This window comes from Chrysoperla carnea, chromosome 2 (assembly GCF_905475395.1).
Source record: "Chrysoperla carnea chromosome 2, inChrCarn1.1, whole genome shotgun sequence".
NCBI classification, from domain to species: domain Eukaryota; kingdom Metazoa; phylum Arthropoda; class Insecta; order Neuroptera; family Chrysopidae; genus Chrysoperla; species Chrysoperla carnea.
Genome location: NC_058338.1, coordinates 6,751,037 through 6,766,193, shown reverse-complemented (window position 1 = coordinate 6,766,193; position 15,157 = coordinate 6,751,037). Strand labels below are relative to the sequence as shown.

General features: G+C 30.9%; 2 protein-coding genes across 2 annotated transcripts; both read right to left on the bottom strand.

The window, feature by feature from the left end:
• Window positions 1–758: 758 nt before the first annotated feature.
• LOC123292340 (protein salvador homolog 1) lies at window positions 759–4,491 on the bottom strand. The gene is made up of 7 exons (XM_044872965.1): window positions 4,325–4,491; window positions 3,819–4,168; window positions 2,732–3,018; window positions 2,333–2,548; window positions 2,086–2,261; window positions 1,821–1,953; window positions 759–1,133 (listed from the first exon to the last, which is right to left on the bottom strand). The coding sequence occupies exons 1-7, from the start codon at window positions 4,413–4,415 to the stop codon at window positions 1,073–1,075; spliced, it is 1,314 nt and encodes a 437-aa protein (XP_044728900.1). The 5' UTR covers window positions 4,416–4,491; the 3' UTR covers window positions 759–1,072.
• An 890-nt stretch (window positions 4,492–5,381) lies between these two features.
• On the bottom strand, window positions 5,382–8,465 carry LOC123291374 (serine/threonine-protein phosphatase 2A 56 kDa regulatory subunit epsilon isoform-like). Its single transcript, XM_044871640.1, has 7 exons — window positions 8,342–8,465; window positions 8,010–8,209; window positions 7,583–7,762; window positions 7,192–7,382; window positions 6,042–6,375; window positions 5,749–5,978; window positions 5,382–5,493 (listed from the first exon to the last, which is right to left on the bottom strand). Exons 1-7 carry the CDS (start codon window positions 8,463–8,465, stop codon window positions 5,382–5,384), a joined length of 1,371 nt encoding a protein of 456 aa, XP_044727575.1.
• Between the last annotated feature and the right edge of the window lie 6,692 nt (window positions 8,466–15,157).

The following is a 15,157-nucleotide window of genomic DNA, read 5'->3' as shown; positions in this document are numbered from 1 at the left end:
TGGGGGCTGAAAATTTTTCACCCCAAAAACGCACATTCTAGACAATAACTCAACCTACATACTGATTTTCAACACTCTAGTTCCATTTGGTGAGGCTGTACAGCTGTTCAATGCCATAAAAGCCACGAAAAAACACAATATTACCACATGTGGAAAGGGGGCTGGAATTTTGACCCCCATAAGGCACATCTTTGACACTAAGCTAACCTACATACCGATTTTCAACACTCTAGTTCAATTTGGGGAGGCTATATAGCTGTTCATTGCCATAAAAGCCACGAAAAAACACAATATTACGACATGTAAAAGTGGAGAGGGGGCTGGAAAGTTTTCACCCCCATAAGGCACATCCTCGACACTAACCCAACCTACATACCGATTTTCAACATTCTAGTTTCATTTGGGGAGGCTGTACACCTGTTCAATGACATAAAAACCATGAAAAAACATAATATTACGACATGTGAAAGTGGGAAAGAGACTGGAAAGTTTTCACCTCCAAAAGGCACATCGTTAGACGGGATTCAAAACCGTAAAGTAAAACGAGATTTAACGCATAGTTAATCTAAACAAGGACCAATCAATAATATATTATTCTTAATAATTAAAATTGAGTACTTATTTATTAAAATTAATAATTTTTTAAAAAGATTTAGTTTTTTTTACTTTTTGTAAACGTAATTATCACAGACTACCATTCAAATTTAAAATTATTTGTCAAAACATCATTGATTATATTGATTGTAAACAATGGAGGGTCCTTTCAAATTTATGCACTTCATGTATAAAATATAAAGAGATTCCAAAATTCAAGATTCTTGTCCTTTTTTTCTGGATGTTTTCTCTGTATATATGTATTAAAATAAAAATAAAAAGACTTTTCCGATCCACCTTATTATCTAATTAATATCTTACATCGTTAAAACAAATGGGTGAAGGGGAAAATTCATTTAAAGGGGCTCTATCCATTTAGCATTCCAAAATTAAATAATCCATAATAGCGTTGGAAATTTTTATAAATGTTTAAAATTACCTGGAGTTTGTACTCAAGAAAAACAATTTTTGGATGGATTTACGCATTTGATTCAGGGGCATGAGCACGTCTACTTTCCATTTCCATAAGTAAAGATGATCTGAAACAAATTATACTCATATAACGTGTCCCGTAATGACCTTATTCGAAAAATAAAATGATATAGATAATAAAATTATAACTAGAAGTGTACTTAGAAGATTTTAGATTCGACATATGGTTTAATGAGATAAGTCATCTTTAATTAGGAAATTTAATTTTGCTAATTAACTATTGACGTAATAGGGAATATTCATGAAATTTAAATTTGGTTCAAAACCTTTCTATTTAGAATTTTGTTCTCTATAACTGTATAATCCAAATAAGGTCATTACAGGACACTCTATATACAGGAATGTATTTCAAGATGGTACCAAGAAGTTGTTATTGTTTTATATCCATAAGGCAAAGTAGGCATGTGTCTAGAGGGACGAGGCTAGAAAAAGGGGCGTACACATAAAAAATTATAGTCCGTTGATATTGACGTTTGTGAAGTTATTCAAAAGTAGGAGTGTCTAATTCATAGAATTTCTGTAGAAAAGGAAAATTTTAACAAAAATGAGCAACAAGCTTTGGAACTCTTAATAGTCAAAGAAAATGAAAAAGACTCAAGGAGGATACGGAACCAATATCCTCAAAAAGGATATGCACCAATAAATGAGCATACATAGACCGAAAAAAAACCCATCTCATCTGTTTGGAATAAATCAAGTAAAAATAAAAAATGTTAAACCTAAATGTTTCTTACCTATACGCTTCGTATCTCATAACAATTTCCTTTAATTCTTGTTTATAAAGCCTGGTTAACATAGCATTAAAACAATCCAATTCAGAAAGACGGAACATATCCCATCGTAATTTATGATCCAAATCTGGACTTGCTGCAAAAAAAAATTATTTTAGTAAATTGTTTTTATTACAACTTCGCAGCTAGGGTAACTTTTGTCAGCTCTTTAAAAAAGTTAAAAATTAAAAAAGATGATGATGGTATCAAGCTAGTATAAGATATTTACCTTTTGAATAAACATCAAGCCAGTGTGGAATTTCTTCATTCAAATACGGATTAGCTGGTACCAAAACACTATGAGGATGAAAACTTGTATGTCTAGGTGGTGGTGGAGCTTGTCGTATATCAACTTGATGCCATGTAAGACACGGATGTTCGTATTGAGCACATCGTGTTATGTAACTGAAAAATTAAAAGAAAAACAAAAAATTAATAAGATGGAATAAATTTTAAAAGAACAATCAAATACAAACTTCCAATAATAAACGCCATATTGTGGAGATTCAATCCGTTGCCAACCATTTGGTAGACCTTCTCGTTCTAATGGATGTGACCAATGAGTTGTTTTTGTATTATGATCCATATAATATTTGCGACCACGTAATGTATAATCCACGGACCAACCAGGAGGTAAGGGTAATTCTTCCGTTTCAACAGTTTGATTTGAAACACCTTGTGGGGTATTAACTCTTTAAAAAAATATATACAGACATTTAAATTGCACGTTTAATAATAATACATATGAGGGGTGCCTAAAATGGGTCCCTAACACCTAGACTAAATGGTATTCTATCCCCTCTTCAACCAAAGGTCATCGAGATGCTATTTTAAGCAGATAAAGCTATAGGGTCGAGATAGTTTACAATACTAACCTTACATGTAAATTATTTCTGGATGAATGGACTAAACTTTCACCATACGTCATTGCTTGTCCTAAATGTTCCCGATAATGGTCCACATTTGGATCATTATATGTATTTGTATAAATCGGTGATAATTTTTGCTGTCGGGTATAATAATTTGTTGGATAATTTGGATCATTCGATGTATTTTGATAAATCGGTGATGATGAATTATTATCTCTGGATTCTTGAGTTTGATAGCACATTCGATCTAATTGTTCAATTTCCACGTAATTCGCATTATTAGCATTTAATGTCTGTTTAAAATTACAAAATTCAAATTTAATAAAATAATTAATTAGGCAGATAATTTTTCATTTTTGTAATATGGAAATGAAACAACCTTTGCAAATTACAGAAATCGGGGAAAATCTTAGATTATCAAAAACTCTTGGTTTCTCATAAATTAGAAAATATGATTTGTTATACTGATAATTTAGAAAATTCATTCTTTTGGGTACCCAGTTGCAATGTAGGGCCACTAGAGGCGTATTGCTCAGTCCATGTGCAGTAATTATCCAAGGAGGGGAGGAATTATCCAAGAAAGAGTTTCAAGTATGTCTTCTCGAGTTTCGTCACTATTTTCCAAATAAGTTAATTCTGGGAGGTACTGAAACAAACATTTCCAAAACTGTGTGCACATCGACCTTTAAACCGCGGTGAATATTGAGCGAGGCTAAAGCGTTTAGCCAATTTTCAGATATTGCCGATCTAAGGTATGTTTTGAGACGACGCAAAACTCGAAGGAAGCATTCATTCGTCACTGTTGCCACAGTAAAAACTGCCAGAAAGCGAAGCATTTGGTAGACATTTGCAAACGCATCCTCATTGCAAATATCGAGTATTTAGCTTGAATTTTTGACGTCCTGTGTGGCATTGCGTTTTCGCCAAAGTTTAATATTGTCGACCCAAATGTAACGGAAATTATCGTGCAAAAATTGAAGAGTTGGTTCAAAAAGTTGAGCGCCAGAGTTAAGAGTTCATGTACTTGGACAAGCGAGTAGCTGGTTTAGTGAGGGACCTTGATAAGCGAAAAAAATTAAAACAATTAACTCACATTTTCAGTTTGATATGATGAATCAGTGAAATAATTTAAATAGGTGAACGATGAAGAAGAGACTGGCGTTGATTTTCGTACCATACCACCCGACTGATATGCATGCTCGCCACCAACACCTAAACTAGCAAATCGTGTAGCTAAATCAGGTACTGAAGCACTAGGTGTATATTTGCCTTCATGAGCACCAAGACCAACAGCACTTGTGGTTGGTTTTTGATTACCAAACTTTTGTACGTTGCTATTCATTTGCGGGGAATTACTACTCATGGTTGCTGAAGAAGGTGGTGGTAATGTACCACGTCTGCTTTGACTTTTCCGTTTCGGTTCGGTTGTCCACACATTGATAACTAAAAAATATAAGCCAATAACGAGATATTTCAAACTTTATCATCCTCCCATTAACCAAAAATTCTACTTTTCAAATACGTAAGTAAGTCATCAAAATTGGTCAGCAATTTTACGTTTCTGGTATTTAAAAAAAAAGAAATTAAATAAATAATTACTTGGCATTTCAGGCGGTGTATCTTTCTTAACATATTTCCCAACAACACCTTCTTTTATAGTTCGTAAATCTTTGTTTTTTCTGGACAACATTCTAACTAATTTTTGTGTTCCTTTTGCTAAATTAACATTTTTCTTTTGTTGTTTTTTAATAATCTTTTTAATATACGTTGAATTAATTATTAAAACTTATTAAAATAAAACTTTTTAAGTTTTTATAATAATCATAATAATAACCATAAGATAAAATTGAATAACTGACACTATTCAACTGACAGCTAATAAAAAAAAATAGTCAAGAGAGTTGGGGTTTACTCGCTACAAAGTTCCATAGTCCATACATATGTACAGGAATTGACTTAGGGTTCCGTACAACCTAGATTATTCAAAAAATATAAAGGACACAGGTCTGCGACTAAAAAATTGCATAGGATTTTTTTACATTTTCTTATAGATTTTGACCTCCCAAAATCAGGAAAACTATTCAAAACATTCTATCACATAGGTTTTCATAGATATTAGTAACAACATAAACTAGTCTTAAAGTATTATTATTGCACGATGAAAATAAATTAGCTTCGCTTCCAATGGGTTATTCTGTGCATATGGAAGAAAACTAACTATAACAATTTGGCCATTACCCTGGAAAGAATCAAATATCAGGACCATCAATGGATGGTTCGTGGGGACTTCAAAATACGATGCTTTTGGGCCAGCAGGTAGGCTATACTAAATATCCATGCTTCTTATGCTTATGGGATAGTAGAGCCACAGAACAGCATTGGACTAAAAGTGATTGGCCACCCCGAGAAACTTTAAAACCTGGGGAGATAAATGTTATCAATACTACTTTGGTGCCGCCAGAAAAAGTTTTGTAGAAAAAACGATAAAGCAGAATAATTGATGATTCTGATTTATCGGCCCTTTGAAAAAAATCTCTAAAATGAAGCAACCTGTTATGGTTAAATAATATTTTCTAATTTATTTTATACAATTTTTTTCACATTAATGATTTGTTTTAAATAAAGAAGGAATGCATTTTTTTTAATTTCATTTTTATTAATGAAATTTATTTTGCTTGTATTGTTTAAGTTTTGACATATTCCGTTTTACTTCAATATCATTTAATTTTTTCCAAAGTTCTTCCCGCTCTTTCGTTTTTCGTTTATCCCTGCAGTAAAATATTAAGAAGTTTTATTTCATTAATTTGGTCATGATCTAACATAATTTATGGTCATGTTCATTCATTTATTTTTTGGTGGTTTATGGCGTATCAGTTACTGATGTGGGAACATTTGGACTATTGTAAATTATAAAGAACTCCACAGAAACATTGCGGAAAAGTGGCTTCACTTATGGTACAAGAGGTGAACCCGTTCTTGTCGTGGTTATATTTTTAGATTTTGGCATACTTTCTATTACTAACTTTTGTTTATCGTTTTTGTATTGTGCTGTTAAATCACCAAATAATTTTGGATCATATTCCATAAATGATTTTAATGCGTTCATTATCAGCGATATAATTGTTTCACTCCAATGTTCTTTGCTCATTCGATATAAGTGAGGGAACAGTATAGGAATTAAAGTTTTATAATTATCCTCCATTAATCGGCAAACAAAATCATTTTGCCAATATAATAATGATTTTTCTGCAACCTGTAGATAAAAATTGGGAGGAAATAAATTTATCTACAAAAATGTGAAAAAAGATTGAATTACTTGAAAATGTAAGCTTCCCACGCACAATGCAAGCCGTTTAAATAATGGTTCCTGTATTTTTTTAAATTCATTTACATCAATTATATTTAATATTTCTTCGATTTCTGTTACGAATATCGCTTCCTTATTTGAGCACGTTTTTGGCCAATATTTTAATAATGCTTTTATTGATATTCGAGCAAAGTAAGCTTCTTTCTCCACGTATTGAACAACACAGTATGCTAATTGTGTACAATAGTTGTGCAACAATTTTGGAGTATGCAACGGCATTATAACACGTTGAAGGGTTATTTTATGTTCAGGTTTTACTGGTATTGCAAATCCATTTATAATGCTGTAATTAAAAACGTTATAATTCAAATAATTTTATTTTAATAAATATAATGATCCTCGTTCCACCAGTTTTTGCCTTTTTAATGGGGTGTCCTTTAATAAACGCACGCAGGGTCGTAACGAGGGTACATAGCATCGGTGGCAAGTATTTAGGTTGCCCCATATATATATCGGGATCGACTCTAATGATTTTGATGAAAATTCGTATACTGATAGTATTTAACATAAGAGTAAAGGCAAAACGGGGAAGAGTTGCCATAATCATGGCATTTTACCTTAAAGAGTTCGCTGTTCATTAAAAGGTATCAAAAAGTACCATATAGGCAATTTTGATAAACTAAGTATGCAATCCTACTAATTTTGCTCTATCACATTCAAATTTTATCCAATTTTGATAAACCAAGTATGTAACCCTACTAAATTTGGGTCATACTTTTCAAATTTGAGGTCAAAATTAACCTAGCTTTAATAGATTCTAAGTATGTGGAGCCCTGGTACCGGAATTAAGCACAACAGAGATAGCTAGCGAAAAATTGACATCACAGCTGAAAAGAATGTCCCACAATTAGTGAGTTCCAAAAAAAATTCCAATAAGATCGGATCAAATTTGCCTGTGTTATCAAAAAAATTGAATTTTTTAACTTAATGACGTCATCAGAATCCAAAAAATTTATTTTTGCTCTATCACATTCAAATTTTATCCAATTTTGATAAACCAAGTATGAAATCCTACTAAATTTGGGTCCTTTAAGAACCTTTCAAGAGAAGTTTTTGTTTATAAATAATTAAAATATACCAACTTATATTACTAATAGACCTGCCAAATATTTCCAAAAGTTCAGAAATTCCATTAAAGTGTTCAGTTTCATAAATAAATTCTAGAAATGTGTATGTGATTTCCTTTCGAATAAATGCGCGTAAATTTATGAATTTACCATAAATTCTATGTAAAACGGTTTTTAAATAATCTCTTTCTCTAGGATCTTCTGAGTCAAATAATCGAATAATCTGAAAAAGGCATAAAAATTTAAGGATTCAGGAATTATTGTCTAAAGTTGGAACAAAATTTCATAAATACAACAGTACTTAGAAAAAGACGCATAATTAACCAGGTAAATGTATGGAACGTTGAGATCAAAAGGAGGCAGCCCAGTTCTCTCTTGATACTCCACAAATACTAATAATTTTAGGAAAGTTGGTGTACTTACCTGAACAACAAAACCTTGATCAAGTGGTTTTTTCACTTCATGAAAAGATAACTTTTCAAGAAAGCGTAGAAATAATTCGTAAACTAATTGCATATGAGGCCAACTTGGTTCTAATATTGGATCGTCTTCCATAGGATCAAAATCACTTAATGGTAAAGTTCGAAATAAATTCTTTGCCACCTAGAGACAACAATATCGAAAACATTTACAATAGTTCTTAAAGTTTTTTTTACAATAGTTCTTTTCTATCGTTAGATAGAGTCTTTCCTAGAATTAAAATCGAATATGATTTCAAATTTCGATTACTTTTTTAAGTTTGGATTAATATTGACAAATGGTAAGTAATTAGGTGGTCTAAATTGGAACTACTGAAAAGCGGTCCACTCCCAGTTATCAATAGCTACAGTAAAGTATTTGTATTACGTACCATATTTATAATTTCTGACGAAGCATTATCACTAATCGAATTCTTATCATCTGTTATATAATCAATTAATTCATTTAATACATTCTTTTTAACCATTTGGCTCTTATTATCAATATTTGGATCCGAGAAATCGAATAATGTTGTGCATTGTTGAATTTTTCTAATAAGTAAACTTTCTCTTTCATTTGCATTACGGCAATCTTTAAAATATAAAAAATTATTTTCAGAATTAAAAACTTAAAATTGAATTCGTGACAACGGAGGCGTTTTTGAAATCCTGAATTTTATCCTCTGAAGTAACGAAGAAATTACGCCATCTAGAGTTTTCTCACCGTTTAAACGTGGCAAAGGTTTCAAAATATCAATATTTTTTGGTATTGTTTTAAATTTGCTAGTTCTTACGTTCACTGCCCTATTTTTTAACTTGACACCATCAATATTTGATGTTGGAAACATTATTTTTTTTTATCAAATCATTATTATTTACGAAAAAATAAATTTTGAACAATGTGACATTTTGCTTGTGTTTTGGGAAAAATTCGGGATAGCGGGGGCGTAAAACAAACGTTGCTAATAGCAACGTTATAAATTGCATCCCATCTAAATTGTATTAGGCAGTATAATACGACGTTTTTTGAGTACTTTTCGAGTACAATACTTTATATAAATTAGTTTTGCACCGAATATTCGATATTTGGCCACTATTCGGCTAGTAGAAATGTTATTTGTATTATTGGGTGCGTCTGGCCGAATTGAACACTCGCAGGCGTTAAGTTTATTTAATGAGCCAATTCAAGGTTAACAATCCATTTTTTGTTGCAAGTTCCATGGGGGCCGAGAAATCCTCAATAAACTAATCGAGCCCTCAGTTCGACCGAACACATCCTTTATTTTTGAGTTATGTTCAATAAATTGGAGGATGAAGTTTTACATACCGAAGTCTATTACGCCATTCATCATAGGAATTAGTTATTGCGTATTGCCGCTTCCTTTAAACTGAAATTTCGATTTTAACAACTCGATTATAATTCTAAAGCTGTCATACACAGTAATTTAATGAAGCCTAACACACAACTTTTTACTGAAACCAGTGAGGCTAATTTTGAACCCATTTTTAACCCCTGGTGCAAAAAGAATTGGGGTTTAATCATCAATAACATTGAATCTACTGTTTTTCAACTTGAGAACTCGTTCATCGTTAAGTGAGCGTAATCATTGACTGTTCCTTTCTCTTCTCATCAAAAAATTACTTCCTATAATAGGTTCAAAATTAAAAGACCCACATTTTTCTGTAAATCGGTTCGTATAAGACCTCTTGAAATTATCAGCCCTATCAACCCGTTCTTTGCTACTTAAAGTGTCGAAAATTTCTGCAACTATATAGGGTGCCTTATTTTATACTCCCCAGTTTAATTTTTCTTCAACAAAGCGTTTTAAAAATACCCGAGTAAAAGTTATTTTTTTTGGAGAAGCTATCTTGCAAAGACCTCGAATTGACCTAGACTTTCAGGATCGTTAAAAATTAAGCTCATGTTTGTAGATGAAAAGAAATAGAGGATAAAAAAACGACTCTTCTTCGAAAATCTAATAAGTTCGAAGATATAAGATTTAAAAAGACAATGAATAATTTCCAAAGTTGGTCCAAACAGAATTTAGTTTCTTTCAAACCATTTTTTTTCGAAAATCGTCTAGATTCCATGCAAATTAAACATAAAAACCAAGTTATAGAATTTTACAAAAGTTATTTGTTTGTTAAACATTTCTTCTATCTCTTAATCTTTATGAACATGATTTGAATTTTCACCTTTGAGGCCAATTTCGAGGTCTTCGTAAGATACACTCCTCTTGATAGAACAACTCGTACTCAAGTTAATTCTCTTCCAAAGGGCTTTGTTGTAGAAAATTTTCGTTGGAGAAATAAAAAAAGGAGCATCCTATATTTTTATAAATAAAGAAATGCAATTAATTTGTTTTCAATATAATTATTTTTATTATTATTTTTTGTTTGATTTATTGTTGAAGCGACTATACGACAAGGGAGCTGTGCCCCACTTATTTATGTTTGTTATTAAATGTAATAAAATGAGTATTAACACACACATTTGTCACTATCTTGATTTCTGATCTGATTTGATCTTTTTGATCTCAAATAATAATTTTGGATATTAATATTTAATCTTTTTTAAATATTTTTTTTTTTGTTGAATTTTATTTTATTTTTCATTTTTTTATCTACATAGTACAATTTTCTTTTTAAATTAATGTTTTTTTTTTTCCTTTTTTGACTTTTTTATGTTGGCAATATTTAATGTGTATATACATATACAATAATAAATTATATTCTATAAATCAATGGAGAAATTATGTTTTTTATTGTTCAAATCGAAAATATTCGGCACGCGTACTTTTAATTCGTTTAGAAAATTAACGGAAAATCTCATAAATTGGTCGTGTTTATGGAAAGTGTTGAGTATCATAAAGTTTACACAAAATTAATAGTTTGAAAATGGCCTTACAAACCGAAACATGTCGCTTTCATGGATACTATTTTAATAGATGTATTTCGCAGAAACCTACATGGCGTCAGATTTAGAATGTTTGGGTCAGAAACCTTGGATTCATCAGTCGTGGAAAAAATCTCAGCGGAGAAGCTGTGACCTTTCTGCTTGGCGTCTGTTCCCGCCAGAATTTTATAGGTGCATCTGCTTAAAATAGCATCTCTTAGCCGAAGACTTCTCAACAGAAACTCACTAGAGCACAGTTGAGAAGGGCGGTGAGACTCTTGACAAGACATTGCCGATTGAATTACGAAATTCATAACATGGGGATCTCTGATGATCCCACCTGTAGGATCTGTATGGTGGAAGATGAAACCTCCATACATGTAATTTGCATCGGCAGAAATCTGCAAGGTGTCAGGTTTAGAATGTTTGAGCCCGAAACCTTGGATCCTTCAAATCTGGGGGAGAAATCCTGGCCTCGACAGAATCTTATAGTTTCTTCTGCTTAAAATAGCATCTTTTGCTCGGAGACTTCTCGCCTTCGGATGACAAGTTGTTCTCAAGGAAGGCACAGAAGACCCTTTAGTCTAGATTGTCTATTTCCGAGACAAAAACGAAAAAAATGAGAAATGTTGTAGCGTAGGAATATAAAATACCGATTTTTTTAAATGTTACGTATCTATCGCCCATCTATGATAATCCCCACGTTACTTCTAATTCGATTTTCGAACTATTTTCGATTTGTAGCCTCATCAATACCCATTCATCAATCTATAGAATACGGTACAAAAAATATATCGAGAATTTTTTTCATTATTCCACGATATTTGTGATAGGAGACCTTCTTAATTATTTTAACATTATTCATTAAAAAAAACCGGATTACTTTCATGACGTCATAATTCAACATTACATAACTTGAAATAAATATTAAATAGGTCCCGAAGAAAAAAAACATTCTGAATATATTTTTTGTGTTTTAAATTTTGATTTTCCATACCCGAGAATTGTCTGAATAGTTGATATAATTATGAAATCTTTCAAAATTATATGAATTATTCAAAAATAAAAATATTCACAGAGATGAAACGTTTCATACACTCTGAATTTCAGCAGCAATTGTTATATTTTTTATATATAAAATTTATATTTTTTGTTTCTATGAGCAGAGGTATTAATTTATTTAATTTAAATATTATTTAACATTGCCTCACAATTAATTATTATTATTAATTAACAGGGGGGGAGGGGTGGATGGAGGAGGAATATATTTTATTTGTTTTGTTTTCAATAAAGAATGTTTCAGTATGAATCGAGATTATTAAGGCAAAAAACATACTTTTTTTAATCGATAAAATTTCATATTTTCATTATAAATTAAATTACAATTTAGGCGTTTGAATATGGAATTACTAGCTCCATCCGTGCGGAATTCCGCAGTGCGGTATAAATAAAAAGTCAATTACTCACTTATATATTATTTATCTATCCTGTTTTTAACCAAGAGTACCGCACTGCGGAAGTCCGTACGAGTCGAGCTAGTTATTTATATTTTAATTATTCATTAAATTCTACTGCATGTTTTAACAGAAAATATGAAATAATGTTGATTAAACAATGAGCTTTGTTGTCTTCAATAAAAAATCGATTCTTACTGAATCACACTGTATTAAGAATAATGAGATGAAATTTTATTTGACAAAATTTGTTTAAAAAATAAAAAAAAAACGGGTCAATTTAAAAATTAAATTTTTTTTTATACATTTAAATATTGGGTTTTTCTTGCATAGATTCAATTTTTGTAAATCACACGGTCTTCATTTCTTAATTTTGTAAATACAAAATGGATGAATTATTTTTTTTGAGAACAGAATCAAATGCAAACTTTGTTGTCCCATAATTGTTTAATATTTTTCGCTCTTGCTCATTCTTCGACCATGTTTTACTGTAATATAATTCTCATCAACTGAATATCAGGATGAAAAAGTATCTTTGAACAAAAACTCACTTTTATTCTCTAACTTACTTCAAATCTTCTTTCATTTCCCCTTCGTATTCACCATTTTGTATGTACATAATGTTTTTCTACCTCCTAAATTTGAATTAAATTTATATAAAAACAGAAATCACAATATAAAAAAAAATCAGTTGAGTTTAAAAAAAAAAAATATTCAAAACATCAACGTATGTGCACCAATCGAAATATATTCGGATCAAATGATATGCTTACTAAGCAGCTATACAACGCGGCACCTTTGAAATTAAAACTCACATAAAAACCTCTTCTTAAAAGTGTTCATTCTTTCCTAATAAATAAAATGGCGAAGACTAAAAAAAGTATGTTATATACTGTCCCGCAAAAAAAATGGCAAACCTAAAAAATAATAATAAATTTTCTCGAAATTTTTTTTAAAATTGTAATTTTTCTGGCGGGGCTGTATAGTTCTATAACTGCTTACGTAAAAGTATTTGAAATCAAATTTTTGGATGAAAAGTTTTAAATCTTGGATTCACATATCATTTTCAATTGAATATACATATGAATTAATAATAATATATGAACTAATTAATTTAAAAATGAATTAATTATATAATTATCGAATGTCAACACCGACTGGACTCGTGCATTAATTGATCTCATTCAACCAAAGTAAACATTTTAAACGTAAGATGAAGAAAAAAACACACTGCAACAACATCAAAAAAATATCACTGGCAGTTATTATTTTGAGATTTTAAAGCGATTTAATAATATATTCTATTTGGATCGAGTTTAAATTATTTGACTTACATCTCTAGTTTTACAAAATTTGATTCAGTGGCTATTTTTCACCGAGAAAAAAATTAATACACGATGATATTTTCTATTTAATGCCTTCATAAAAAATTCAAAAAAGGGAATAAAACAAATTCGGTATCGTTCAGAGCCAATTTGGCACCCTAGGTGAAAGATTTCAATATCACAAAAATAACAAAATACATTTTTTTGGGGGGTGTGTTTTAACCCCTGTGGATCAGATAATTTAAACTTAATCCAAATATAAACCGATGTTTTTTTTAGTATTGAATAATTTTTATAGACTCAGAGCTCATGACATCAAATTTGCCCTCACATATATTTAAGATTTACCGAGTTTAATAACTACAGATAAATTAAAGATTATAAGAGACCAAAGCGCGTGCCGAAAGGTTGTAAAAACATTACTTTTTTTTAAATTAAGAAGGAATAGAAGGAGGTATATTTTTCCCACCCCATGAAGGCAAAGCAATCGAAATTTGGTACAGATATATTTCCAGATACAGCAATGTCGAATAAGCTTCCCCATAAGGCATATTTTCATTTATATCAATTTTGGGGGCTCATATCACATCCTGATTATGGGGCAGGCGAGTTTTGATGCAAAACTGATATCTTCAATTATAATACCAATGTATCTTACACGAATTTTTCCCGTGCGCTTCCCGGAACAGTTCTTGGCAAATAGATAAAAAGTATCCATGAGCACGAAGCCCGTAAAAATTCTATGAATATCAGGCGATACTCCTAATGGTACTTGACCGATTTTCGGGTGGTTGTGCCCACAACTTCTTTTCAGGGCCGCACTTGCATGCCTCATGGAAAATTGTAACATTTTACTTGCCCTTTCATACTACTTATTACCTTTATTTTAATTTTATCCTATAAATCTTTCGTTAAATCGCTGCAAGGACACACTTGATGAGGTGGGTTCCCAATCTATTACTTAACCCTTCAGAACGGTTGCGTAGAGAGATTCTCTCACGCTTATTTTAAAACGTTTTTCTTTTTTTCAAATGGAATAACCTTGAAATCTTTTTTCCTTCACAATTCCATGCTTTACAGCACAAAAATTTGTGAGATTTTTCTTATAACTTCAGTAAAATCGGTTTAAAAAAACGCAATTCGGATGGCTTCGTTATACTTCGGCTATCTCCGTAGATACATTGTGTTTTCAATGACAGATGACAGATAAAAAAAATGTGATTATTTGTAATTATAATTATTATACAGGGTGGACCATTTTAATCTATTATGGCAAATATTTCGTTTTGTAGTTAACCAATCAAAAAATAACATTAAAAATAGTTTCAAGGTTTGATGGGGGACATCATGTTCTGACATTAGATTGGACTAGTTCTCTAGGTTGCTTTAGTAGAAGTTATTTTTTTATTGGTTAGCTACAAAACGAACTATTAGCCATAATAGATTAAAATGATCCACCCTGCATAATTTATAAGTAACATTACCTACCCAGAATATTTAATAAGTAAATTTAATATACTATTCTTTCATATGAATTAATGTATTTTCATACGTTATTCAGTTTGAAATTTTGCTTTTGACGCTTGCGTAATAGCATGAGATAATCTCTCATCACAAGAATAATGCTTGTGGTATACGAAAGACGACCATTCTGAAGGGTTAAATGAATAAAAAGTGATATTTTTATTGAATTGATTTGTTTTCTTTATTAAATTTTAGAGCAATGATAATAATAATTAGAATAATAACGTTTTTGGAGGGATGGATTATATATTTATATATATTTTTTATGTTTTTTGTATTTTTGTGGTAGTGTACATCATATCTTTTGTTTTTTTTTTTTTTTTTTCTTTATTTATAATGAT

Coding starts and splice junctions, on each gene's coding strand:
- LOC123291374 (XM_044871640.1), bottom strand. CDS start 8,465: ATGTTTCCAACATCAAATATTGATGGTGTCAAGTTAAAAAATAGGGCA. Junction 8,210..8,341: donor ACCTTTGCCACGTTTAAACG/GTGAGAAAACTC, acceptor TATATTTTAAAG/ATTGCCGTAATGCAAATGAA. Junction 6,376..7,191: donor CTTTTGGAAATATTTGGCAG/GTCTATTAGTAA, acceptor TTTTAATTACAG/CATTATAAATGGATTTGCAA.
- LOC123292340 (XM_044872965.1), bottom strand. CDS start 4,415: ATGTTGTCCAGAAAAAACAAAGATTTACGAACTATAAAAGAAGGTGTT. Junction 1,954..2,085: donor GCTTGATGTTTATTCAAAAG/GTAAATATCTTA, acceptor TTTTTTTTGCAG/CAAGTCCAGATTTGGATCAT. Junction 1,134..1,820: donor ATGAGATACGAAGCGTATAG/GTAAGAAACATT, acceptor AATTTGTTTCAG/ATCATCTTTACTTATGGAAA.